Source organism: Bufo bufo, chromosome 4 (genome assembly GCF_905171765.1).
Source record: "Bufo bufo chromosome 4, aBufBuf1.1, whole genome shotgun sequence".
Taxonomy (NCBI): domain Eukaryota; kingdom Metazoa; phylum Chordata; class Amphibia; order Anura; family Bufonidae; genus Bufo; species Bufo bufo.
The window spans coordinates 121,150,216-121,177,827 of NC_053392.1; the positions used below are offsets into that span (position 1 = coordinate 121,150,216).

At 40.7% G+C, this 27,612-nt stretch overlaps 1 protein-coding gene across 5 annotated transcripts in view; it reads left to right on the forward strand.

Annotated features, from left to right (window-relative positions):
* SLC16A14 (solute carrier family 16 member 14) overlaps positions 1-26,409 on the forward strand; it is a 45,964-nt gene extending 19,555 nt beyond the window's left edge. For 3 of the 5 annotated variants that reach the window (XM_040431004.1, XM_040431001.1, XM_040431003.1), the window contains exons 2-6: positions 1,601-1,688; positions 5,616-5,883; positions 11,665-11,808; positions 11,940-12,893; positions 25,353-26,407. In XM_040431004.1, coding sequence (XP_040286938.1) covers positions 5,622-5,883; positions 11,665-11,808; positions 11,940-12,893; positions 25,353-25,504 — 1,512 coding nt within the window. In that variant the 5' untranslated portion in view covers positions 1,601-1,688; positions 5,616-5,621 and the 3' untranslated portion in view covers positions 25,505-26,407. Of the gene's footprint in view, positions 1-1,600; positions 1,699-5,615; positions 5,884-11,664; positions 11,809-11,939; positions 12,894-25,352 lie in introns of those variants that run through there. The other 2 variants (XM_040431002.1, XM_040431005.1) reach the window with 2 other exon arrangements.
* The last annotated feature ends 1,203 nt before the right edge of the window (positions 26,410-27,612 follow it).

Genomic DNA, 27,612 nt, shown 5'->3' on the forward strand with positions numbered 1-27,612 from the left:
TGTATATATATATATATATATATATATATATATATATATAAAAAGAAAAAGATGGCAGCACCGTCACAATTAGAAAAATTTAATGAAGGGTGCACGGGCCCAATGTGGATATAAGCCAATCCAGATGAATACAAAATATAAAAACGGCCAGCACTCCAGCGGATAAAAAATGAAAATAACTTTATTTACCCATAAGGCTGATGCAACGTTTCGGCTCTACATAGGAGCCTTCCTCAAGCAGGCTACTTGAGGAAGGCTCCTATGTAGAGCCGAAACGTTGCATCAGCCTTATGGGTAAATAAAGTTATTTTCATTTTTTATCCGCTGGAGTGCTGCCCGTTTTTATATTATATATATATATATATATATATATATATATATAGATTACTGTACAGAATGGAACTGAGCAGCCTGCAATATATGATAATGTGTGCAGGCTGCAGAAGACACAAGCAGCTACATTTTCAATACAAAACAATTGCAAATATGTTTCTTTTCCATAATACAGACACTGCAATAAAATAAATGTCCCAGTGGTGTCCATAGCCCTTTATTACTAGTCCTGTAAAAATCTGCAACCTGTTACCAAGCAAAGGTATGAGAAGGAAAGAGAGAGAAAAAGAAGAAAGAAAACGCCACTTTATATAACAGGTTTAGCAATTGCAATTGTGACTTGTTTGATGAGACAGATGAACTGAGTAAAGTTTTAAGCAACACATTTGCTTTTTTAGGCAGAGCCAATCTGGACATGTTATATGTAGGTTGGGTTAAATATCTAATGCAGGCAATTAGGAATCTTGCCAAAAACTAGTCTCCTGAAAACTGTTTTTGTATAAATGTAGATAGAAAAGTCAGAAAATAAATGTTTATGAACTGAGCCTTACATTCAATCATGGATACACTTCTGCCCAAAAGGCCCTGACTCTAGGACATAGCCATGTAAAAAAATAAAATCAGACATCATATAGTACATGACAATCTCTTTCTAAGAAAGCTAGAACCAGCCCTGTACCTCACATGGATCCAGAGTTCTCCCCATTCATTGCTCTGCTAGATTTATATAAAGCTGACAGCTCAGGGGAGTGTCTTTTCTGCTGCAGCTCAGGGGGCGTGTCTCAGCTCTCCCTATCACAGCTCAGGGGGCGTGTCTCAGCTCTCCCTATCACAGCTCAGGGGGCGTGTCTCAGCTCTCCCTATCACAGCTCAGGGGGCGTGTCTCAGCTCTCCCTATCACAGCTCAGGAGGCAGTTGTAGGACGAAACTGAGCATGTGCGGCCATCTCAGTGAGCGGGCAAAGAAATAAGAAAAAATAAACAGCAGGTGGCCCTATACAGATATAGTTTATTGAATAACTCAGTGGCTAGGCTAAATTTTTTTATTACATGCAATTACAAAATAATTCAGATCCAGGTGATGGTTGGAAAACTGGAATATTTTTCGTGGGACAACCACTTAAAGCTAACCTTAGAGGAGAAGTTTATACGAAGCCACATGCTACATTACAGAAGCTTTTAATATAAACATGCATTTCTCATTTGTACGTCTGTTACCCTCTCTCTGAGTTTATTATAACTTGTCATTTCTTTTATCATTCTTTCAGATTCCCTGCTTGAACAATGGTCCCTAAAACAACTGGGGTGTTTTAACCTGTGAATGTGTCAGTCACATGGGTGATACAGAGGCAAATAGTAAGTCAATGTTAGCCATTTTACAGATCACAGGCATAGGGATGATTACAAGCAAACGATTTCAGCTTTGCTCTGTCATTTAGAAAATATATACAAATTATGGGGCTCATTTATCAAACTGGTGTAAAGTAGAACTGGCTTAGTTGCCCATAGCAACCAATCAGATTCCACCTTTCATTTTGGACAACTCCTTTGGAAAATGAAAGGAGGAATCTGATTGGTTGGTATGGGCAACTAAGCCAATTCTACTTTACACCAGTTTGATAAATGACCCATATATATTTTGCCTCCATCAATAATTGCATCAAAAACACTATACAAAACATCACAGCATGATGTGCAATTTTGTCCAGTAAAATGCAAAACTCCCTAACAGAAACTCAACAGAACCCATGTTAGTCATTGGGGTATGACTTTAAAGATGGTGCTGCTCCAGAGTGGAGCAGGCACTATAGGCACCAGGTGATTGCCGTTTTACAAAGACACCCAGAGGCAATGTCTGTGATCAGCAATAAAACCGATCACAGACATTTAACCCGTCAGATGCCTTGGTCAATTGCAACCACGGCATTTGAGAGGTCTTTCCCAAGGAGATTGAGGGAGCCGTTCAGTTGCTATGAATCCACACATATAAAATGCAGTTCTATTATAGTTGTTTTACAGACTGGGTAACAGAAGATGCAGTTTACATGAGAGGCACATACAAATCATTAGAAAGCATATATTAATGGATAACAGCCGAGGTCACTTGTGATAGTGGACCATGAGTGTGCTTCATGGGTGTCCCCACCTGATAGTAGACAGATACGGCCCTTCGATGAAGTGTCCACATTATAAACAATCCCCCCATTTTATTGCGGTATCGGTATATCCATATTGTGGCTTTAATAATGTTGTAGGTTTGTCAGAACTTCACTATACAGTGTTAGTTTGTATCTATAGGGGATGGGTTTTAATGTTTAGGGAAATGTGATACTGACCTGTTGTATCAGCATGTGGATTGAGAAATTTTGTTTATACCATGACTAAGGATAGTATGTTTCATGTGAAATGTGTAGGTTAATGTCCACCTGTCTGCACATGTTTTTAAGGAGAAGATGAAATAAAGCATTGGAATTTATTGAAGAGTGCATAGGATTTTATATAACCTTTTTGTGGATTTTGTGGAGCCAAAACCAGTAGTGGAGCTACACAGAGACAAGGTATAATGGAACGATTTCAACTTGTGTTGTGTTTTGTATCCGCACCTGGTTTTGGCTCACAATCACTGATGGAAATCACAAATCAAATATTGGTCAAACATGGACTGTATGAATGAAAGCTTTGCATGTGTAAACTGCTGAGTGTGAGCGTTCCAAGCAGGAAAACATCCCCTCCCTCCTACTGTGACATACAGGTGAAACTCAATTTTATGAAAAGGTTCAATATTCTAGGCTCAAAGTGTCACACTCTAGTCAGCTAATTAATCCATACCCCCTGAGAAAAGGGTACCTCAAAATTGTGATTTTGGCATTTCATAAGCTGTAAGCCATAATCATCCAAATTATAACAAATAAAGGCTTGAAATATCTCGCTTTGCATGTAATGGATCTATCTCATATGTTAGTTTCCCCTTTTAAGTTGCATTACTGAAATAAATGAACTTTGCACAATATTCTAATTTTTCGAGTTTCACCTGTATATAGTCTATTAGAGTCTCCATGCCTTGTACCATTAATGATCATGTATTTCCACTATTGTTATTTTATTTTCTTCTTTTTGTTAAAAAGGTATTCCGGTTTTAATGATTATATTTATTTATTTATTTATTTATTTAGAGAATAGGATGTTGAACTATTTTCTAATATACATCTGTAAAGTTGTGCTTGCAGATCTTTTTTATATCTACACAGTGGCCTCTCCCTAAAGAAAAAAAATGGTATGGCCCATTTTAATTCTTTGACAAGGCATTCGTAAGAGAGCTGGATAGGACTAAACATGGCTTGAGTTATATGGGCAGTCATGTGACTATGATGGCATCATGTGAAGACCCAGTTATCTAATAGGTGCATAGTAGTGTACTGAGGAGCAGAGCATACTGTACACAATATATACAGTATTACTACCTGTAGCAGTATCTCATCATGTCAGTCTGTGTCTGTGTAGAAACAGACCTGTGTGTCTGCATTGTGTTTGTTATTTAACACTTAACTTTTTTCACAACATGACAGCTTCACCTAGAGACAGGCAGCCATTTTACCACATCACCTGGACACAGACAGCTATCTTACAACATCACCTACAGACCAGCAGTCATGTAAATACACACAGTGATATAGGTACTGTAATAACCACAATAAAAGTATTATTCCAAAACTACTCCTTATTAATTACACATGGGTGTGTCCTGTGTGCTGACCCAGCGCATGTATGTCATGTAACACTGTTGCTTACCGAATATCATCATACATTATATGATGTGAAGAGTATCACATGACCGATGCCATGTGTAAGTTAGGCCATGGATACATCACACAGGACTAGTACTAGTACTGTATGGGGTCAACTGCCCTATATAAGAAAGGTAGAGTGCCTTGAAAAAGTATTCATACCCCTTAAACTTTTCCCACATTTTTTCACTTTACACCCACAAGCGTAAATGTTGGAAGTGAAAAGAAAGTGATATACATGATTTTCAACATTTTTGATAAATAAAAATCTGTAAAGTGTGGTGTGCATAAGTATTCAACCACCTGTGTCAATACTTTGTTGACCATCTTTCCCTGCAATTACAGCTGCAAGTTTTTGGGGGGTATGTCTCTACCAGCTTTGCACCTCTGGTGGCTGAAATTGTTGCCCATTCTTTTTTTGCAAAATAGCTCAAGCTCAGTAAGATTGAATGGAGAACCCCAGTCTCAAGTCTTTTGCAGCCTCTGTCAGGTTTTCCTGCAGGATTGCAGAGTATTTAGCTCTATCTATCAACTCTGACCAGTATCCTTGTGCCTCCTGAAGAAAACCATCCCCACCGCATAATGCTGCCACCACCATGTTTCACAGTGGGGATGGCTTTTTAAGGGTGTTGAGCAGTGTTAGTTTTCCGCTTCATGTAGCATTTTACATTTAGGCCCAAAAACTTTGCTCTCATCTGACCAGAGCACCTTCTTCCACATGTTTGCTGTTTCCCCTACATGGCTTGTGGCAAACTGCAAATGGGACTTATTATGGCTTGCTTTCAAAATTCTTCTTGCCACTCTTCCATAAAGGCTAGACATGTGGAGTACATGACTAATAGTTGTCCTGTGGGCAGATTCTCCCACCTGAGTTGTGGATCTCTGCCGCTGTTCCAGAGTGACCATGGGTCGCTTGGCTGCTTCTCTTAGTTCTTTCCTTGCCTGGGCTGTCAGTTTAGGCCATGTCTTGGTAGGTTTGCAGTTGGTGCATACGCCTTCCGTTTTCAGATGGTGTGTTACATGAGATTTTCAGCGCTTGGAATATTTTTTTTTAGAACCCAACACTGTTTTAGACTTCACAGCTTTATCCCTGACCTGTCTGGTGTGTTCCTTGGTTTTCATGATGCTGTTTGATCGCTAATGTTCTCTAACAAACCTCTGAGGCCTTCACAGAACATCTGTAGTTATACTGAGAATAAATTACACACAGGTGGACTCTGTTTACTACTTAGGTAACTTGTGAAGGCAATTGGTCACACTGGATTTTGTTTAGGGATATCAGAGCACAGGGGGCTGAATACAAATGGCATGCCACACTTGTCAGATTTTTATTTATTTACGTGTCTTAGAAAATTGTATGATTTCCTATTATATAAACAAATAAAAAAAAAATAAAAGCTGGAATACTCCTTTAATTGTCAATGCATACACATGTATTTACATTGCTAGCAGGTATGTGTAATATGATCATCTGCTGATGTTGTGTACTCTGACACAGGCCAAGATGTGCAGTGAAGGAGCAGAAATAGAGAAAAAGCTTGACAGGAAGATGAAAGGCAGAACAGACAAGCCAAAAGTGGACCCCAACATTGATGGGGGATGGGCATGGATGGTTGTACTGTCCTCATTCCTTGTCCACCTTTTGGTTATGGGATCCCAGATGGCACTTGGAATACTTAACATGGAGTGGCTTGAAGAGTTCAATCAAAGCAGAGGTCTGACAGCATGGGTCAGCTCCCTAACAATGGGCATTACTCTGATTGTAGGTATGAAACAGCACGATTGGCTGAGAAGGCAAATGCTAAACCTAAATGATTCTGAAGAGAGTCTGTCACCAGGAAATTCACTGATAAAACATATACAATCCTTGTAGGGCTAGCTCAGCAGAATGTAATGTTACCTATCACTTAGCAATCTGTTGCTTCATTCTGGAGAAAAGTACTTTTAATCTATATTCAAATGAGCAGCTAAGTGCACTGAGGACAGGCTCAAGTCACACTGTGCACCCATGCTTCTCCTGTTTCCTCTGGCACCCTCTTACACTCCTTCTTGATTGACAGGCCAGGTTCCTGCATAGTCATCTCTCCTGGCCATGTCAATCAAGAAGGAGAGGGAGGAACTGGCAGAGCAAGCAGGAGGTGCAGTGCACTCAGTGGCTTGAGCCCTCCCTCAGTGCACTTAACTGCTTATGTGCATGTGAATTAAAAGTTTTTTGTTTTTTTTTCAGAATGAAGCACTGGATTGCTTAGTAAAATATGTCATTACATACAGCTCAGCTCAGCTAGCCCTACAAGGGATTGTACCTGGAGTAACAATGAATTTCCTGGTGACAGATTCCCTTTAAACCTAGATGATGAAACATAATTTTTATGGGAAAATTAATATGATTATAACTTACAATGACTTAACTGGTTTGAAGAGAAGGTGGAGCTTTTCAAACATCCTTAAAGGTGTTCTCTCACTTAGGCAAATGGCATTTATCATGTAGAGAAACTTAATACAAGGCACTTACTAATGTATTGTGATTGTCCATATTGCCTCATTTGCTGGCTTCATTCATTTTTCCATCACATTATACACTGCTTGTTTCCATGGTCACGACCACCCTATAATCCATCAGTGGTGGCCGTGCTTGCACACTATAGGAAAAAGCACCAGCCTATGTGCGCTGCCACGGTCCTGGCCACCGGAGAGGCCAGCGCTTTTTCTTATAGTGTGCAAGCAGAGCCACCACCGCTAGATTGCAGGGTGGTCGTAACCCCTGGATATGAGCAGTGTATAATATGATGGAAAAAATGAATCCAGCCAGCAATTGAGGCAATATGGACAATCACACTGCATTAGTAAGTGCCTTGTATTAGCTTTGCCTACATGATAAATGCCATTTGCTGAAGTGATACAACCCCTTTAATTAGCAATCAATCGTTTTGTGTTTACAGCTCCTTTGCAGACCTACAGTATGTCCTAGTCCTATTTATTCGTCATGTATAACTTTTAACCTACCAAATGTGTTGGTAAGAATTAGAGGACACATTGATGGGAGTATGATTGTAGAATCAGACCACATAGGGGTTGTTTGCAGTCTCTTACCATGGGGACACATACATGCAAATTTATTAAAAAAGACAAACTACAATTTCACATGGACATAAGTATTCAGATCCTTTGCTGTGACACTTGAAATTTAGGCCTTCCATGTTTTTTTGATCATCTTTGAGATGTTTCTACACCTTGGTCCACCTGTAGTAAATTCAATTGATTGAACATGATTTGGAAAGACACAACCCTTTCTATATAAGGTCTCACAGCTGACAATGGATATCAGAGCAAAAACCAAGCCATGAGGAGGAAAGAACTGTCCATAGAGCTCAGAAATGGGATTGTGTGGGGGCTAGGGTTGCATCGGGTATCCAACTATCGATAGCCAATCAATACTTTCAGATCGATTCAATACTAGGTTGGGGGGGGGGGGCACTGCACCGCCAATGAAGATAATTAAACCATTAATACAAATGTAGGCTGATACGGTATGTGATACGGCCGGCACCAAGCCTCAATGACAGGGCGCTGCGATCCCCGTCAATTAACCTCTCAGGTGCCGAAGGGTCTCCTCCCCTCCTTGTCAGTATCTTAATTGGTGGCAGTGGCAACTTCCAATCAGAGCCCCAGCAGTGAAATCGCGGGGCTCCGATCGGTTACCATGGCAGCCAGGACGCTACTGAAGATTTACATGGCTGCCATGCAGAGAGCACAGGGCAGCAGGGACAGTGTAAAGTCCTATTCACCCTAATAGATCTCTATTAGGGTGAATAGGACAAGGGTTCTTGCCTCTAAGGGGGACAATAGTTATTAAATAAAAAGTAAAATAAATAAATAAAAAAATATATATATATAAAGTTTAAATCACCTCCTTTCCAAATTTTACATATAAAATAAAAAATAATATACATAATAAACATATTACATATCGCCACGTTCAAAAAAGTACAAACTATTAAAATATAAAAAAAATATCTCCTATGCAGTGAATGCTGTAACAGAAAAAAAATAAAAACTGTGCGATTCGCCATTTTTTGTCACCTTGTCCCCTAGAAAATAGGATAGGACTGTTCTATCATGGGCAGGACGTTCCATAAAATGCGGAATGCACGTGGCTTTTTTGGTGTTTTATTTTTTTCACGTGGTATCGAGCATCGCAATACTTTTTTATGATATTGAAATCGAATCAAAATTTTGGTATCATGACAACCCTAGTAGAGTCGCATATTTAGAGAAGGGTACAAAAAATGTTTGCTGCAGTGAAAGTTCCCAAGACCACTGTGGCCTCAATAATTCTTAAATAGAGGAGGTTTCGAACAACCAGGACTCTTTCAAGATCTGGCCATCCCACCAAACTAAGTAATCGGGGGAGAAGGGTCTTGGCTGAGCTGTAAAGGTCCTTGAATGGCCCAGCCAGAGCCCTGACTTGAACCCAAACCAAAATGGCTGTCCACCGATGGTACCCATACAACCTGACAGAATTTGAGAGGGTCTGCAGAGAAGAATAGCAGATAATCTTGTGGCATCATATGCAAGAAGAATGGAGGTTGTAATCACTGTCAAAGGTGCTGCAACTAAGTCCTGAGTAAAGGGCCTGAATAGTTATGTCAGTGCAGTATTTTAGTTTTTCTTTTTCTATAACTTAGCAAAGATTTCAAACTTTCTCTTTTCACTTTGTTATTATGGGGTATTGAGTGCAGAATGATGAGGAAAAACTTGAATTTATATTATTATTTTAGCACAAGGCCGCAACATAACAAAATGTTAAAAAAGTGAAATTGAGATTTTCCGAATGCATTGTGTGTGTGACTGTATGTATATATATATACAAAACACAGGAACCATTCATTAAACATGAAAACTTGATTTAAGCAATAGGTAATTTTCTGACGACACATTCATTTTAAGATGGTTGTACACTTGAGAATGCTTGTTTAACCCATTCGCTACCAGCTCCATACATGCACGGCGCTGGTAGCGCTGTGTAAGCATGACGCCCGCTCGCGCGTGCAGCAGGCGTCACGGCCAGCAAGTCTCTGCTGTTTCAAACAGCAGAGACCTGCAGCTAATTTCCGCTACCGGCAATAATGCCGATCGCGGTAATTAAATGCTTTAGATGCCGTGATCAAGTGAGATCACAGCACCTGAATGCGCAAAAACTCGGAAGCCCCGTGCGGCCAATTAGGACTTGCGCTGAATGCTCTGAATCTCTACGAAGAAATTCAGAGCATTAATGATGCAATTCTTATTTTGGCCACCAGATGGCAGGCCAACATAAGAAATTAGCAAAATGCTAAGAAATTGTCATTTTTAAAATCATTTATAGGTCTAAATGAAAAATTCAAAAACATCATTTATAAGATAATTTATGAGCCTTAAAATGATGATAACATTTTTTTCAAAAAAGTTAAAAAACATATAAAAAATTAAGAAAATATAAAAGTTTAAATCACCCCCCTTTCCGTATAATTAAAATAAAAATACCTAAATAACAATAAATATAAACATCCTGGGTATCACTGCGACCGAAAACGCCCATAATATTAAAATCAGAAAAATAAAAATCAAATACGGCGAATGGCGTGACGGAAAAAAGGGTCAAAATGGCCGATTTGCCTTTTTTTTTTTTCTTCTCTTACCCAAAACAATGAAATAGAATGTGATCCAAAAGTCACGCACACTCCAAAGTTTACATTTTTACACTATTTACACATAAAAAACCTATACATATGGGCAGGGCTGGGACAAGGTCCACCACCAACAGAGGCTGAGCTGCCCAAGTGCGGCCCCACCCCAACTTGGTCCTAGCTGAGGGGGCACTGGGCCACAATATGATCTATCTTAGGGAGGGTCTTGGGATTGGCCTTAGAACATCCTGGTGGGGTAGATTGGGAGGGGGGGGGTACGGGTAGATGGGGTGGTAGGACAAGGGCTGATGGGGGAAGGGGGGCTGGGTTAGATCATCTAACCCCCCTCCCCCCACCAGCCCTCAACCACCCCCCCCATCTACCCCACCAGACACTTAGATGTTATTTATTCCTGCAGCTCTAATGCTCTGATGATCACTGATCAGTAGATGACTCAAGTCAAGGCCCCCCCCCCCGCCATTTAGATATGTATGTTTGTTATTAATCAGACATCCACCCCAACCCACCCAACTCCCCCCGGGGCCTTCCTTGTAATTTTACCCCATCCATAACCCCATCAGACCTCAGATCAGACGGAAAAGAATATTATCTTTATTTAAGAACTATCTTACTTCACTTCAGGGCAGACTCTCACGCTCTATCCCTGCTGGGGCCTGGGCTGGGTCGTGACACAGTGCTGTGCTGCTGCCTGCTGCTGCCCGCGCTGCTCCTGGTATCCAGAGGGTGCACATGTGACCTGACTGCGTACAGCGCGTCAGGTCAAAGTGCGCGCTCTACGCAGCCAGTCAGGCAAGCGACTGAGCAGAGACCAGAGCAGCGGAGCGGCCGAGCCAGGAGGCGGAGCGGGGAGGGAGCACGTAAGTCAGTGCCAAGTGCTCACTACTCCCTCCATCCTCCAGCGCGGCCGGCAGGCGCGGCAGCAGCAGCGACGTGGTCAGTGGCCTGCCTGCCGCCCAGAGGCTGGGGAGCTGGCCTGCGCCCTGAGGCTGGAGCCTCCCCAGCCTCTGTGTCGGCCCGGCCCTGCATATGGGGTATCGTTGTAATCGTACTGACCCAGAGAATGAAGGGCATTGGTCAGTTTTGCCGTAAACAAAACGCCGTGGGAACAAAACCCGTAAAACAGTGGTGGGTTTGCGTTTTTTTCCAATTCCAACCCATTTGGAATTTTTTTCCAGCTTACGACTACATTTTATGCCATAATTAATGGTGGTATTAGAAAGTACAACTTGTCCTGCAAAAAATAAGCCCTCATTCAGCTATGTGACTGGAAATATAAAAAAGTTATGGCTCACGGAATAAAGAGAATAAAAATGAAAAGCAAAAACGAAAAAAAAACTCTGGTATCCTAAGGGTTAACTACATCTGTTCCATTCCATCACCACCGGCTGAGTGGACATGTTTTTTTCAGTTGGAGTGAATGAGACTCCTCTGGCAGCAACTTATATCCCTTGGAAACAAACAATTGCCATGCCATGTTGAAATCCAATCAGTTATGCATAGGATTGCAACGGTTCCACTTTTTTACAGGATCCTGTTTCATCAGTTTTCATCTGTTTGAGCCATTTCCGTCTAAGATCCGTTTTCTTAACAAAAGTACTGCATGTAGGACTTTTTTTCCCGTCTAAAAAAACGAATTTCAGACGGAAATGTCTCAAACGGATGACAACTGATGCAACGGGATAGTTTTTTTTTTACAGGATCCATATTTTTTTTCTCTCTCTCTCTTCTTTTGACGGATCAGAAGAACGGAAAGCTAAACGGTGATGTGAACTCAGCCTTAGATAGTTTTCTGAGAGTTTGACTGAATGTATCCATCTTTACAGTTATAACACTCTTTTTATCTATAATTTCTTTTTCCAGGTCCATTTATTGGCTTGTTCATTAACACATGTGGATGTCGGAAAACTGCAATAATTGGGGGGTTCCTCACGTCTCTCGGCTGGGTACTAAGCGCATTTGCCACCAATGTGCACTTCCTATTCTTTACATTTGGGGTGACAGCAGGTAAGTAACGGATTGGTTTTATATAGTGATTGAAAGGATTTATATTTGTTGTCCACTGCAATATATGACCTTCCTAGGCTCCTTTTTGTTCCAAATGTCATCTGACATATATCTTATGCCCTTTTTTTTAGGTATTGGAAGTGGAATGGTATATCTACCTGCGGTGGTGATGGTGGGTCAGTATTTTCAAAAGCGCCGTGCTCTAGCACAAGGACTTGGTACCACAGGTACTGGGTTTGGGACATTCCTTATCACCGTGCTCTTGAAGTACTTGTGTGCAGAGTTTGGCTGGAGAAATGCCATGATAATTCAGGGAGCAGTCACCCTCAACCTGTGTGTATGTGGAGCGCTCATGAGGCCTCTAGAGTCCAGAGTGCAATGCAGTGTGGAGACCACAAGTGATCACCAAGAGAAGAAGGAAGCCTCACTGCTAGATGCTGTGAAACCCAATGACGAGGATGGAGAGTGCAGAACGGATACTGCAGCTTCATGGGGCAAGGAGGACACAAATCACGAGATGGTCATAAAGAAGACAAGCAGACTTGGAATCCTGAAGTCCTTGACTCGAATAACTGTGTCCATCAAGTCCGGCTTTAGGACCTGGTATTCTAGTTACTTTGGGGCAGCCTCACTTTTCACTAACAAGGTGTTTGTAGCATTTGTCTTATGGGCTCTGCTGGCCTACTGCAGCTTCGTCATTCCATTTATACACCTCCCAGAGATCGTGGAGCTGTACGGTATGTCTGAACAGAACAACATATTTCCTTTGACCTCAGTTATTGCTATTGTGCATATTTTTGGAAAGATTATCTTAGGTTTTCTCGGAGACCTGTCCTGTGTCAGTGCCTGGAATCTCTTCATTGCTTCCAATTTTACCTTCGGTATCTGCATCCTAATTCTTCCTCTTATGCAAATATATGCCGCCCTGGCTGTGGTCTGTGCACTTATAGGGTTCTCAAGTGGCTACTTCTCTCTCATGCCTGTTGTGACTGAAGATTTGGTGGGCATCAAGCAACTGGCAAATGCCTATGGGATCATCATTTGTGCCAATGGGATATCAGCCCTTTTGGGGCCTCCATTTGCAGGTAATATCACAATTTCTATCACATGCCAAACATGTTGATGTGTATGTTTCATATTCATTACAACTGCCAGGCACTCTTCACCTGCACTGGAAGAACTGTACCTTCCTTTCACCTGAAGACATGATTGAGCAATGATTCTTAGATAATGATAAGGAATACAACCATGTTGTTGAGCCGAGTGCTTCGTGAGGGCATGTGAGGAACATATTGTGGTGGAGTTTGGTAAGAGGCATGTACAATAGTCAAAGAGAAATAAAAGGACTATACAAACAGACCCGGTGGTAATGTATTGGGTGCGATATGAAGCCTTTGTACTTAGAAGAGAAAAATCTCAAAGTGTTCTCCATCTCCTGTATTGGAAGTGCCACGTACTTTAACACTTTTCTTGGCTGTGATGATAAGCCCTGCAGCACATCCTTGTAGAAACAAATGTATACAAGTGACATTATATTAAGGGTTTGGCTACACCGAATTTTTAGTTGCGGCACATGTATTGCAGTGTAGCAGGGCGGCCATGTAAATGAATGGGGTCACGGCACGACTCGCAAGTTTGCCATGACTGAGACCCAGAATCGTAATAAATCTAACACTGCTGAATACTTTGCAGTTCTGGGGTCTATGGGTGCCCTGCTACACTGTGCATGGCAAGTGTAGCTGAACCTTAAAGGGGCTCTACACTATGACTGCTTCCACACATGGCGGAGGTAAACCACCTTATCTCTGACACGTTCTAGACTGGTAAATTATACAGAGGTGATGGAAGTGTCCCGTTATTCCATATTATGTCTGTAACTGCGCAGGGCACAAACCAAAGGGCACAAAAGTTAACCCAGGCTTTGAGGAGGGAAGCTTCCTAATCTGCAAAACTTTTATTTTCTCTGGGTAACAGTTAAAGGGCTTGTCCAGGATTTAAAAAAATGTGTGAAAGAGGAGGGAAGGTGATAAAAAAATACTCGCCTGTCAAATCCCTATCGCCAATCACTCTGGTAGTCCCTCACAATTTTTGTCTACCTTGCTTCAGCGATCACATTCCATACGCACACAATCCCAGGCCACAGTGGTCTTGTATCGACCATATAGGCATCATATAGGCATCACTGCTGAGGTTAGTGACCGCATGCAGTGGTTATGTGAGTGTACAGAACGTGATTGCTGCAGCAAAGACTAGGGGCCACTGCATCATCCACAGCACAGTGCAAATGACCAGGATATATCATAATTAGGCTTGAGAGAATCGACCTTCAGGTCATAGATCCAAAGTCGATTCATACAGATACCTTGATTTTATTGCTGTTTCCGTACAGCATTAAAATGTACTGGCTCTGTGGAGCCAAAGTTCTTTTCGCCCAAAGTCGGGCGAGACTTCGGTGAATTACTGCGGTATTCCTTTCTACGTATTGAAAAACAATTAAAAATAGCAATCGGAAGTGGGCTTTATTTTTCAATACGCCGATATGAATACAGTAGTAATTTACCGAAGTCTTGCGAGACGAACTTTGGCTCCACCGAGCCAATACATTTTAATGCCGTATGGAAACAGCATTAAAATGGAAGTATTTGAACAAATCGACTTCGGATCATATGATCCGAAGGTTTATTCACTCAAGCCTGATTATAATGAACATTTAGGGGGAGATTTATTATGTGTGCTTATTCTACACCTCTTTTCATCAATGTTTGTAGACACTAAAAATGGCGCAAAGTGAGATAAATATATCAAAAGTCGCATATTATTTGATAAATAAGGCGCATCTATGGAAAAGGTGCCAACGTCAAAAATGAATTACACCGTTTCTGAATTACACCACTGTCGGAACTAGACGAGGGGACAAGTGAATAATAGTCTGGGTCAGATTTGACGAGACCATCTTGTTCCCAATATTTCTGCAGTTTAGTTCATGGGGCTGTGTGTGCTGTGATACTGTGGCACATGTAGCTGCTGCACTGTTGGTGCACTGTTTTTTTTACTAAAACTGCATAAAAAATAGCATGCGTTTTTGAAACAACAAATCTGCATTTATGGTATGTTTTCTATACGCAAAAGGGTAAACACATAGTAAAACTGTATGACATTAATTCATAAGTAGATTAGTGTAATTTAAGTCTGCTGTGTTTTTGCCATTGCTGAAATAAAACTCACCTATCCCCAGGTATAGTTGTTCAAAAATAGCATGTGGTATTTTGATGCATTTTTTGCCGCACTAAAAACTCAGCACATCTGTGACGTGTGCCAGCATCCTAAGCACGGGTATTATGTAATGTACCTCAATATGCTTCGAAAGATGCAAGGACTCCTGGGTAACCCCTTTAAGGGTGTGGATACACGGTGACACTGGTCGTGTGACAGCTGTCGTGGACAGGTTCTCAGACTAGCGGTGATCCCTTAAAAATGAATGGGATTGCCACCCAAGTCACAAGAAATCCAGCAGTGTTGGATTTCTTTCGACTTGTACGGCAATCCCATTCATTTGTACGGGATCACCGCTAGTCTGAGAACCTGGCCACGACAGCTGTCACACGACCAGCGTCGCCATGTCGTGTACCCTAATGCTTGGGAAGGGAGCATTCAAAAGCATAATTGAGCAAATTGAGCTTCGGATCATAGATCTGAAGTTGATTCGTTCAAAAACGTTGATGTTATTGCTGTTTCCGCACAGCATTCAAATGTATTGGCTCCGTGTAGCCAAACGGTCTCGGCCGAAGTTGCGCGAGACTTCGGTGAATTACTACAGTATTCCAAATTGCATATTTAAAAACATTTTAAAATAGCAATCCAAAGTGGGCTTTGGTACTGGCTGGTACCACGGTACCAAAGCCCACTTCGAATGCCCATTTTAAATTGTTTTTAAATACGCAGATAGCAATACTGTAGTCTCGTGCAACTTCGGCCGAGATGAAGTTTGGCTACACAGAGCCAATACATTTTAATACTATACGGAAACAGCATTAACAACAACGTTTTTTAATGAATCAACTTCAGATCTATGATCCAAAGCTCGATTCGCTGAAGCCTACCACAAATACATAGTTTTTTTCACGCATGTTTTAATTAATCTTTTGCTATTTTTTTTTTTTTCATTTTGACATCAGCCCTGATTTCTATTTACCTCAGTAACAATGGCAATGTGAGGTTTCGCGGTTTTATTTCTAAGCCTGTGGTGATTGTCGCCTCTAAGCCATCTTCTTTTTCATTGGCTGATTGGTTTTGTGACTTTCCAGTCATAGAAATTTTCTTATTAGGTTGGTCTATGAAAACACATAGGACAAGCGACAATTTTTTAAAAAGTCGCAGCAAGGTATGTAATGCAACAATTTTTACGTCAGGTCCTGGTTGGAAATGATTTGCACATAATTAGGCGACAATTTAAAAAGGCGCATTTAATAAAAATTTTGAAAATACTAAGGGGGAGAATTATCATTACCTTTACGCCTGAAAAGTGGCATTAAAAAATCACAGGTGCGACTTTTTAAAAAATCGTCTCCCCTTTTTCGCCGTCTTCGGCACTTTTCTAAAAGGGGTGTGTGACGAGGACTGGGAAGGGGGTATGGACAGCAGCGACAAATTTATCTTTATTTGCGCCAGTTTTCTGGTGTAAGTGAAGACAGAGATCTGCGGAAGCTCTGAGCTGTCGTAGATTTCTGGTTAGGTGTGTGGACTGCAGGGGGATTCTCCTAGTTTATGATGTGGCGTAAACCTCCAGCAGCGCAGGGGATATCAAGATCAGGGAAGAAAGCGCCAGTCTTGGTAAATATCCCCCTATATGTGTAAACAAAGGCATAAATCACAGTGCAAGTTAACCCTTCAAAGTGCAATAAAGTAGTGAGTTTCATGGCTTTGCAAGGTAGCAATATGAGCAAATGTCCATACTACAAAGTACCCTTGCTCCAGGGACTGCATGTATTTGTATTGGCGTTTTTGCCCCTGGAGATGCATTTTTTGGGTCAATGACATTTTTTTCAAATTTCAGCACCTCTGGGTCTAGCATTTTTCCCTCATCCCTCCCATAGACCTCCATTGTTGTTTTTTTTCCAGCTTCAAAACACCACATGGGCAATGGTGTTTTTGCATGCCTTTTTTAACAATGCTTTTTTTCCCATACAGCTCTACAGAGAAAGTAACATCACGGGGCTTGAGGGGGGAACATCTAAAAAAAAAAGTGGCAGGTATACAGAAAAACGCAATAAAAAATGCCAGGTTCTAAAACACACCATATGGGCAAAAACATCTCAACAAAGGCTCCAAAAAACGCATTCCTTGAGATGCCTGACCACAGGTCTAGTGTACTGTACTGACAGCATTAAGTGAGTGCAGAATAGTAGACCGATGCTGTGAGTCGGGTCAGAGAAGCAGTGTTTGGTCCGGGAAATGTGGCTATCCTGTGGAGCGTGTTTCCTGGACCAAACATGCTCGTTTGAAATTAGCCGTAGGGTTTTTTAAATCATCCAAGGATTTTAGCAGCCACTTGAATGTAGTTGTGAAATCTCCCTGTGTATGTGAGAGGTCAGCTGCTTTGTGTTATATGATGAAAGACATTTTGCAAGGGATTGAGTCATTAAACCTATTAAGATATTACTTAGTAAAACCAGTCAGCAGTAGAGCTTCCAGTCCTGACTGTAGAAAAAGAAATCAGAATAACAGAAATGTACTAAACTAAATCAAGGTCAGCTACAGTCTGAAGAGACATGTGGGGTCAATGGCTTAGTTGCCCATAGCAACCAATCAGATTCCATCTTTCATTTTCCAAAGGAGCTGTCAAAAATGAAAGGTGGAATCTGGTTGCTCTGGGCAACTAAGCCATTTCTGATTTACTCCAGTTTGATAAATGACCCCAATGATGTCTTATAGGTAACTAGTCAATAAACACTTCCAGGGAGATTTATTTGTACACCACACGAGTGGAGTGTCAGTCCTACAAGTGCACACCAGGGTAAGTAAATCTTCCCCACTGCTGGTTCATTTGCCATAAGATTATGGCCTCATGCACACGACAAGATCCATATTGCGGTCCTCAAACCACGAACCACAAAATACGGATACCTTCCATGTGCAATCCGTAATGTAATCACTCCCATCATTAGAAATTCTTGATACATAGAAAAGAATAGGTCTGTGACCGTGTGCATTCTGCAAATAATGTAGATCGGATACGGATGCAAAATATGATTGTGTGTTTGAGGTCTTAAATAATGTGGGGCAGAATGGTGGCTCAGTGGTTAGCACTGTTGCCCTGGTCCTGGATTCTGATCTGACTTAGGGAATCATCTGCATGGAGTTTGGATGTTCTGTGTGTGTGGGGGGGTTCTACAGGTACTACAGTTTCCTCCCACACTTCAAACATATAACGAGAGGCTTAAGGGTGTATTAGACACCCCGATCGTGCAGACGATTGTCAGGAGGGAACATGGGGAGAAGCGTTCTCCTCAGCAACATGGGGAGAAGTTATCGCTATTCCATTGCTCGTCCCCATGCTGTACTGTGGGTTGCTAGCGGCATAATTAGACAGCATGATCTGCATGCTGAAAGATCTGGATTGCCCGATGAACGAGTTGTTGACTCGTTCATTGTGCATGTGGGTTGACTAATGGACTTTGGTATATAGTGGCTCACCTTTCTTGTCACTGTTGTGATGGTGCTCTGCTATAAGTGATTCACCTAATCCCTTTGTATTGTACTAATATAAATTGATTAGCAGGCATTCACCATCTGTACTTCATACACATAACATATTTATTGTGAGGTAAAAATAAAACTTGGCATATACTGATATAGGATAAATAGTTAGAACAAGTAAAATCACACATCAATTAAGACCATGTGGTAAACTCATATAACATCAGATAAGAACTAACATCATCTGGCAACATGTGGTATAATCAGGTAAAAACTAACATCCAATAAAATCTTGCAACATCTGATAAAAAATGCGATAATATGTCAAAGGATACCATTAAAGTCCATGCAGTAAGGTGACTGAGAGTCCAGTTTTGGTAGTATATTTATATAAAGAGCATTAGTAGTCGCACTTGAAGATATTTAACTCTTGTGCCATGCAATAGTGTGTATAGTCATCCAGGTATACTGTAATGGTTTGGCAATATCTTTTGACTCAGTCCACTATAGTGATTTATGGTTAATACACTGTGTTATCGGGTGGAAAACACTTGAGCAGAATGATATAACAATGCAGCTGACCATTTAAGGTCGATAGACGAACAGTGTAACTCTTATCGATATAACCTCCCTCGAATTATTGATGCGATTTTTTTCTTGCAAATTTTTCAGATGTTCGATTGTCTCTACTTACAAAAGACTTGGTTTCGCTTACTGCAGGGGCGTCCCTCCTGCAGTACAGCTACTCACCCGGGCCAGGAGCTTTTTCCTTTCCTAATGCATTGTTATTGCGCTCAAATGTCGGCGTCCCACAACAGGGGGAGACCATATTTTAAAGATGTCAAGATTAGAATCAAGATACATCTACGATTTCAACACACTAAAACCAGGAGGTTTAAATTCAGCTTTTGAATTATGGGGTTTTATATAGGGGGGTGCGCCTCTCCCTGACTTGGGGTCGTGTGTCCGGCTGTTTTCCAGCACCACGACCCCCCCTCGGGGGGAGGCTCCCTCCCCAAACTTCTATCAAATGGATAACATCTGCTCAGCCTAACAGATTAACCTTATTAACAAAAAATGTTATGGCAGCACATAAAGAAGACACACAGAAGGTACAGAAACACAAATATCATGTCCCCAGAATTTTAAAAACCGCAATGAAAACGCAACAAAAACATATATGCGTTTTTTGAATTTTTACTTATTTTTACTTATTTTCTTATATTAACCAATTTTATTATCGTATTTTATTTATTTTTATTTTTATACTATTAAAGTTTTTATTTAATGTACCAAAAGGACCTATTAATTAAATCCTATAGAGATATCACTCTATGAATATATATAGAGAAAATACCATTAAAGGAAAACCAAAAAACAATTTTATAAGTCCACATTAATAGAAAATTCTGACATAACTTACAAACATGTATATTATGTTGCATGCATATATGTAATATATAGAATCTACTTCATTACATGTATTATTTTGGAAAACATATTTCTAAAGAAAAATAATATATATATATATATATATATACACTCACCTAAAGAATTATTAGGAACACCTGTTCTATTTCTCATTAATGCAATTATCTAGTCAACCAATCACATGGCAGCTGCTTCAATGCATTTAGGGGTGTTGTCCTGGTCAAGACAATCTCCTGAACTCCAAACTGAATGTCAGAATGGGAAAGAAAGGTGATTTAAGAAATTTTGAGCGTGGCATGGTTGTTGGTGCCAGACGGGCCGGTCTGAGTATTTCACAATCTGCTCAGTTACTGGGATTTTCACGCACAACCATTTCTAGGGTTTACAAAGAATGGTGTGAAAAGGGAAAAACATCCAGTATGCAGCAGTCCTGTGGGCAAAAATGCCTTGTGGATGCTAGAGGTCAGAGGCGAATGGGCTGACTGATTCAAGCTGATAGAAGAGCAATGTTGACTGAAATAACCACTCGTTACAACCGAGGTATTCAGCAAAGCATTTGTGAAGCCACAACACGCACAACCTTGAGGCGGATGGGCTACAACAGCAGAAGACCCCACCGGGTACCACTCATCTCCACTACAAATAGGAAAAAGAGGCTACAAGTTGCACGAGCTCACCAAAATTGGACTGTTGAAGACTGGAAAAATGTTGCCTGGTCTGATGAGTCTCGATTTCTGTTGAGACATTCAAATGGTAGAGTCCGAATTTGGCGTAAACAGAATGAGAACATGTATCCATCCTCTGATGGCTACTTCCAGCAGGATAATGCACCATGTCACAAAGCTCGAATCATTTCAAATTGGTTTCTTGAACATGACAATGAGTTCACTGTACTAAAATGGCCCCCACAGTCACCAGATCTCAACCCAATAGAGCAACAGCAGCCCGACAAAAAAACGCAACAAAGACGCATATGCGTTTTTCATTTTTTTCTAATTATTTATCGAATATATACCTTGTAATGTCATTTTAAACTATATTTGGAAGAAATAACATATATTTTATAATCTGAAACATACTGCTGTTACCACGAAAATAAGATATTCAAATATCCTTACCAGAGTTTCCAATCCTCTGAAAAAACGGGTTTTCGATGCAACCATCGACAATATATAAGAATAAAGTAGTTTGGTTTTCATTTAAGCCACTGATGAAGAGGCGAGGTCACCTTGAAACACGTCTGGCGTGGATAAGAAACCAAACTACCGAATATATAACCTGCAGGACTTAAAAGTGCGCACTTGAAAAAATTGGAAAAATAAAAGGAAGACGAATAGAAGATCTTCGTTTTTCTCCAGTACACATTCGCAGCTAAGTCACGTGACCACAAACTACCAGGTGGGATGCCGACATTTGAGTGCAATAACAGTGCATTACGAAAGGAAAAAGCTCCCGGCCCGGGTGAGTAGCTGTATTGCAGGAGGGACGCCCCTGCAGTAAGCGAAACCAAGTCTTTTGTAAGTAGAGACAATCGAACATCTGAAAAATTTGGAAGAAAAAATCGCATCAATTACTCGAGGGAGGTTATATCGATAAGAGTTACACTGTTCGTCTATCGACCTTAAATGGTCAGCTGCATTGTTATATCATTCTGCTCAAGTGTTTTCCACCCGATAACACAGTGTATTAACCATAAATCACTATAGTGGACTGAGTCAAAAGATATTGCCAAACCAGTATACCTGGATGACTATATACACTATTGCATGGTACAAGAGTTGAATATCTTCAAGTGCGACTACTAATGCGCTTTATATAAATATACTACCAAAACTGGACTCTCAATCACCTTACTGCATGGACTTTAATGGTATCCTTTGACATATTATCGCATTTTTTATCAGATGTTGCCAGATTTCTATTGGATGTTACTTCTTATCTGATGTTATACGATTTTACCACATGGTCTTAATTGATGTGTGATTTTACGTGTTCTAACTATTTATCCTATATCAGTATATGCCAATTTTTATTTTTATTATTACCTCACAATAAATATGTTATGTGTATGAAGTACAGATGGTGAGTGCCTGCTAATCAATTTATATTCGTTCATCGTGCAATTGGCGTGCATTGTCCAGAAAATCTGCCCGTCTAATACACCCTTAAATGGGTTACTATGAAATTGACCTTTGCATGTGTCTGAGATAATGAAATGAGATTGTGAGCCCCATTGGGGAAAGAAACTGATGTTAATGGCAGCAATCTCTGTACATCGCTGTAGGATGTCGGTGCTTTATAAGTCACAGACATAAACTCTGTACATAGATAGCACCACCCTTACCAGCAATAACTTCAACCAGATGGTTCTTTAAGGCTAGGGCTACATGGCGACACATACGGGACAACTACGCTGCAACATGTGTTGCGTGACATTGATCTCGCACAAAGGTTGCGCAACAATTTTTATAATGATAGTCTATGGTGTCGCGCTGCGACATGGATTTTTTGCGACTGTTGCGTCGCAGTCACAGCATGTCGCAGTGCGACAGCATAAGCTATCATTATAAAAATTGTCGCGTGACTACTGTCACCGTGTAGCCCTAGTCTTAGGGTGCTGCCATTCACACATAATACACTTGCCTTGAGCTCAGTGTTTTTGTATTGCTTTTCTTTAGGTTTTGAGCCTTTTTTATCCATACAGTGTGTTTTATCACCTGGCATTTTTCTTTTTTTTTTATTAAGCTTTGCTTTTTTTTTTTATAGGAAAGCATGTAACCCCTTGTAATATCACTTTCTTTGTAGAGCAATACAGGGAAAATACATTGATACAAAAAACAAACAACTGGCACATATGTTTTTTCAAGCAGAGCAAAAAAAAAAAAGATGTCTTTGGGACAGTAATGCTAGATAATGAGGGGGAAAAAACACCAGACCCAGAGCATGCTACGACTTCAGAAAAATGCCATTGACCAAAAAAACAAAACAAAAAAAAACACCTCAAGCTGTGTTTCATATTTTCCATAATGCACCAAGAAGCATAAAACCCTGCAAAAATGCCAAACATTAATTACTGGGTGACATCAGCCTTAGGTTGGATTTGCATACAGTTTTTGTGCGGCGTTTTTCAGCACTTTGGGTGTGTGTTTTGTGCCCATGGTGGTTTTCTTTTTTTTCAGGCTTTTTCCATCCCCTTCTCTATAAGGAAAAAAACATTTTGAAAAAATATGAAATTTACAATTTAGGACTGGTTCACATCAACATTCAGTTATTGCCCCTGCAGGGGCTGAGTCAGGACATTATACAACAAAAAACAATTTTCAAAGTAGAGTTGGCTTTCTTGATGTAAAGCTCCAAGGAGTGAGCACATGAAGCTCTTCTAACTTCCCCAGCTAGCACAAGAGTCACACTGACTGAACTAGGGTCGGACCTAAGTACATCACCTAGCTTCCTACAGAGGCAGAGTCAGAACATCATGCAACAAGAAACAATTTGCAAGTACCCTATTCTAAATAAATAAATAATCCTACATCTGAATGAGAAGAAATACAATTACAGCTTATCAAGTGACCCAAGAGAGACCAGAACTGAACCCTATTTCTTGGGTTTAGCCAATTTCTGTTTGTCTTAGGCTTTGTCATTGTCCCAGCAGGATTTTGTTGCCTTTTAAAGGGAAGAATAGAGTATATAATAGAGTCTATTGTGCAATGCTTTCCTGTGGGGGAAAAAAGACTGACCAATTAATGAGGATGTTCAGGCTACAGATATTGATAACCTATCTTCAGGATAGGTCATCAATATCAGATCGGTGGGGGTCCGACACCCTGCACGCCCATCAATAAGCTGTTTTGGGCAGCCGCGGCACTGGAAACTTTACAGTGTATGGAGCAAAAGCAGAAGGCTCTGTACACAGTCTGATTTCCGATGCCTGTGTACTGCAGCCAGGGTTGCCAACCTTCCCTTTAATTTTTTTCTGGACAACTGAACCAGACATCATGAACAGACATACACGTCGCCCATTTTTTGAGACCATGGCCTCATTCCACAACCTCAAAATGTCCTTATGTCCAAACATATGCACTTGATTTATAAACGTCACAAAATTAAAGAGGTTGTCCAGTGGTTAAAATATGGCAGCATCATATGGAAGCTCACCATTTGAGCACGAATGCTTTGTTTATATTGCTGCAGCTATGATGTATGTGACATGCTGAACTTTCTGGCATCTTTTCTGCAGCCATGTAAACAAAGAGTCGGTGACATGATGGTGTATGGCATATGACCACTGCAGCCAATGAATAGCGTGAGACCACTGAGGACAGTGATAGCCCGCAGCAGTAATGTGCCATATATCGACACATTCCCCAGTAGTGATAAAGATCCTCATATTGTCCCCAGAAGAAAAGAGGCCATTCTAAAGTGAACCGAGTAGTTATAATGCCCCCCTTTATTTCCCCTGGTAGTTAAATTGTCCCCTATAGTGCCCCAGTGGTTACAGTGTCCTATATAGGGCCACCAGTTTTCATAACATCCCCTATAATGCACCAAATAGTTATAATGCCCCATATAGCCGCCCAATAGTTATAAAGGTCCCCTATATTGCCCCCAGTTGTTATAATGGTCACCTACAGTGCCCCCCAGTAATTATAAAGGTCCTCTATATTGCCCCTCGAAGTTATAATGCTCTCCTATAGTGGCCCACTAGTTATAACGCCTCCCAATAGTGCCCATTAGATGTAATGCCCCCAGTAGTTATAAAGGTGCCTTATAATGCCCCCTGTTATTATAATGCCTCTCTATAGTGCCCCAGTAGTTAAATTGCTCCCAGTAGTTATAATGGTACTCTGTAATGCCCCCATTAGCTATAATGATCCCCTATAATGCGTCCAGTAGTTATAATGGACCCCTGTAATGACCCCAGTAGTTTTAATGGACCCCTATAGTGCCCCCAAAAGCTATAATGGTCCCTTATTATGCCCCCAACAGTGATAATGGTCCCCTATAGTACTCCCATGAGTTTTAATGGTTCACTATAGTGCCCACAGTTGCTATAATGGTTGCCTATAGTTCCCACAGTAGTTATAATGGTCCCCTATAGTTACCTGGTGGTCTATAGGTGTGACAAAAAAAAAATGAATTACTTACCTGGCTCCCGCCATGATGCAGGCTGCAGGTCTCTTCCAGCCTGAGGCCTGAGTGTACTTCTGCAAGCCCTGCTGATCTGATATTGATGACTTTTTCCTCAATATTATGCCACTGCACAACTCTATTTTAGTAGATTAAGATTTATTGTAAGGGGGTCAGATACTTTTTCACAGATTTGTATTAATTCCGATAATTTTTAAATGTTTTATTGGGAACCAGTAGGGATGAATCAGGTCATTTATTGTACATTCAATTTCATTTGTCTCCTGTAGGCTGGATTTTTGACATCACACAGAAATACGACTACTCTTTCTATGTGTGTGGCTTGCTTTACATGTTGGGAATTATCTGTTTGCTGCTGGAGCCTTGTCTACAACCAAAGGAGAAAAATCGTGAAAAACCAGTTGAGAACCGCGAAGTCTGAAAGTCAAGTCAGCGACTTCTATTGTCGATGATGCTACTGCAAGTCAAACGGGAAAACAACGGGAAACCTACGAGACCAATGCCCCTGATACCTATAGTTCTAAGAGTTGCCATATTATGTCTTCTTGGTTTTAGATGGTATGATGACGTAATTGAAATGTTCAGTGCACTTATAAACTCTGTCTACTCAGAAACCACTTACTATATGCAGATATTCGCAGTCTTAGCCAAATCTCAGAGAACTGTAAGATCCTCCCTGAATCCACAGGGAGCAGATCACAGGGTGGAAGGACCAATGTGGGTATTTATGATTCGGATAAGTTTGGGTGATCCAATGTGGGGTACAGAGAATTACTGTTTGCAAAACTTATTTTTCTAAGATAATAGGCACATTTTTACTAATAAGATATTGCCTCACTGTATTTATTGGCGGTTATTATGAAGCTCATTCCACAATATAACTGGACGCCACTGCTGACTATATTAGACAGCTTACAAGTTCTGCTGAGCATGTATCGAACAGAGATGCACAGTGGGAAAATAACACAAAGCATAAATCAGCTCTTACACTGTAAACCTAATGATAAGTAAGTCATTTTTCTTTATTTATTTTTTATTGATTTTGAGTTACACCATGTCTTTTTCCCTATTCCGATAATATATAGTGGCTTCCTTCAAAATCATGTTGCTTGCTCTTGGCAACTGACAGCAGTTTATCTATACATTGTTGTCAGGCATATAACCTAACAGCTCTGTGTGACTGTGCCTAATGTACCCTGGAAACATCAGTGATTATCTTTGTATCTGAACAGAGAAGAAAGCATCATGTCAGTAACATCTCATGTATCCGGATAAAAGAAATTTCAGAATTCTGTAAAATCCAAATCTTTATTGTAAATCCCAAAAAATGGAATGCAGCCCAGTCTACGTTTCGAGCCTACACTGGCTCTTGTTCATGACATACCACAAGCATTATGGACTCATCACCTGTGTCTGGAAAGGATTTTTATACATAACTACTATGACTTAGTGTTCAATAACAAAAATGCATATAAATCATAGCATTTTATATATATATATATATATATATATATATATATATATATATCCTGTATTTTTTACTCCATAAGACTCACCAGGCCATAAGACTCATCTAGGATATAGAGGAGGAAAATAAGAAAAATATATAATTTATCAGACTCCCCAAGATCCATCAGACTTCTGTATCAGACCCCCATACCTTCTTAGACCTAAGATCAGACCGCATTCCTCTCAGATCAAACCCTAAGCTCCATCAGACCTCAGATCAGACCTTGATTAGACCTCTATATTAAACCCTATCAATGTCACATTCTGGTGTGGGAGGGAAACACCACACCGAACATAGGATGGAAAGGGGTGAGAGAATAAGGCCTGGAAACTAGGGAAAGGAGATGGACACCTCCTAGTAAAACCCTAATCAAAGTCCTGACAAACTACCAGTATGAACAGACCCCAGAGGTAGGTGAGTTCATACACAGGAATACCTAATGTCCTAACTCACCCTATAGGACCCTGGTACTAATGTCAGGACTAAGACAATCTGTTCCTCCAAAAGGAGGCCTTAATACAAATGACAGGCAAATGCAACACACAAAATAACCCAAACAAAATACAAAAGGGAAAGAAAACACTTAACTTCAAGTGGCTATGGCAGCACCAGGGACTCAGCCGAGATCCACACACCAGCTATCCACAACTCAAATTGAAGCTATAAACCGCATAGCATAGTGGGAGAAACAACAATAAATAGAGGAGGTTAAATGACCATAATAGCCACACCTGGGGAAAGAAGGTGTGGCAAACACCAGAAACAACAAAGACGTCATCGATCCAAACAGAAAACATGTCAGATCAAACCACGTGTTGCCTGTCTCACAGATCTCCTGCCACCTGTCGCAGGAATGTCTGTGACAATCATACCCGCATCCTCCTCAGATCAGACCCCAAGCTCCATCATTCCTCAAATCAGACCTCTGTATCGAACAACCCCCATTCCACCTCACACCTCAGATCAGACCCCCAAGCTCCATCAGACAATTAAAATTAAAAACTTAGCTCTCCTGCTCC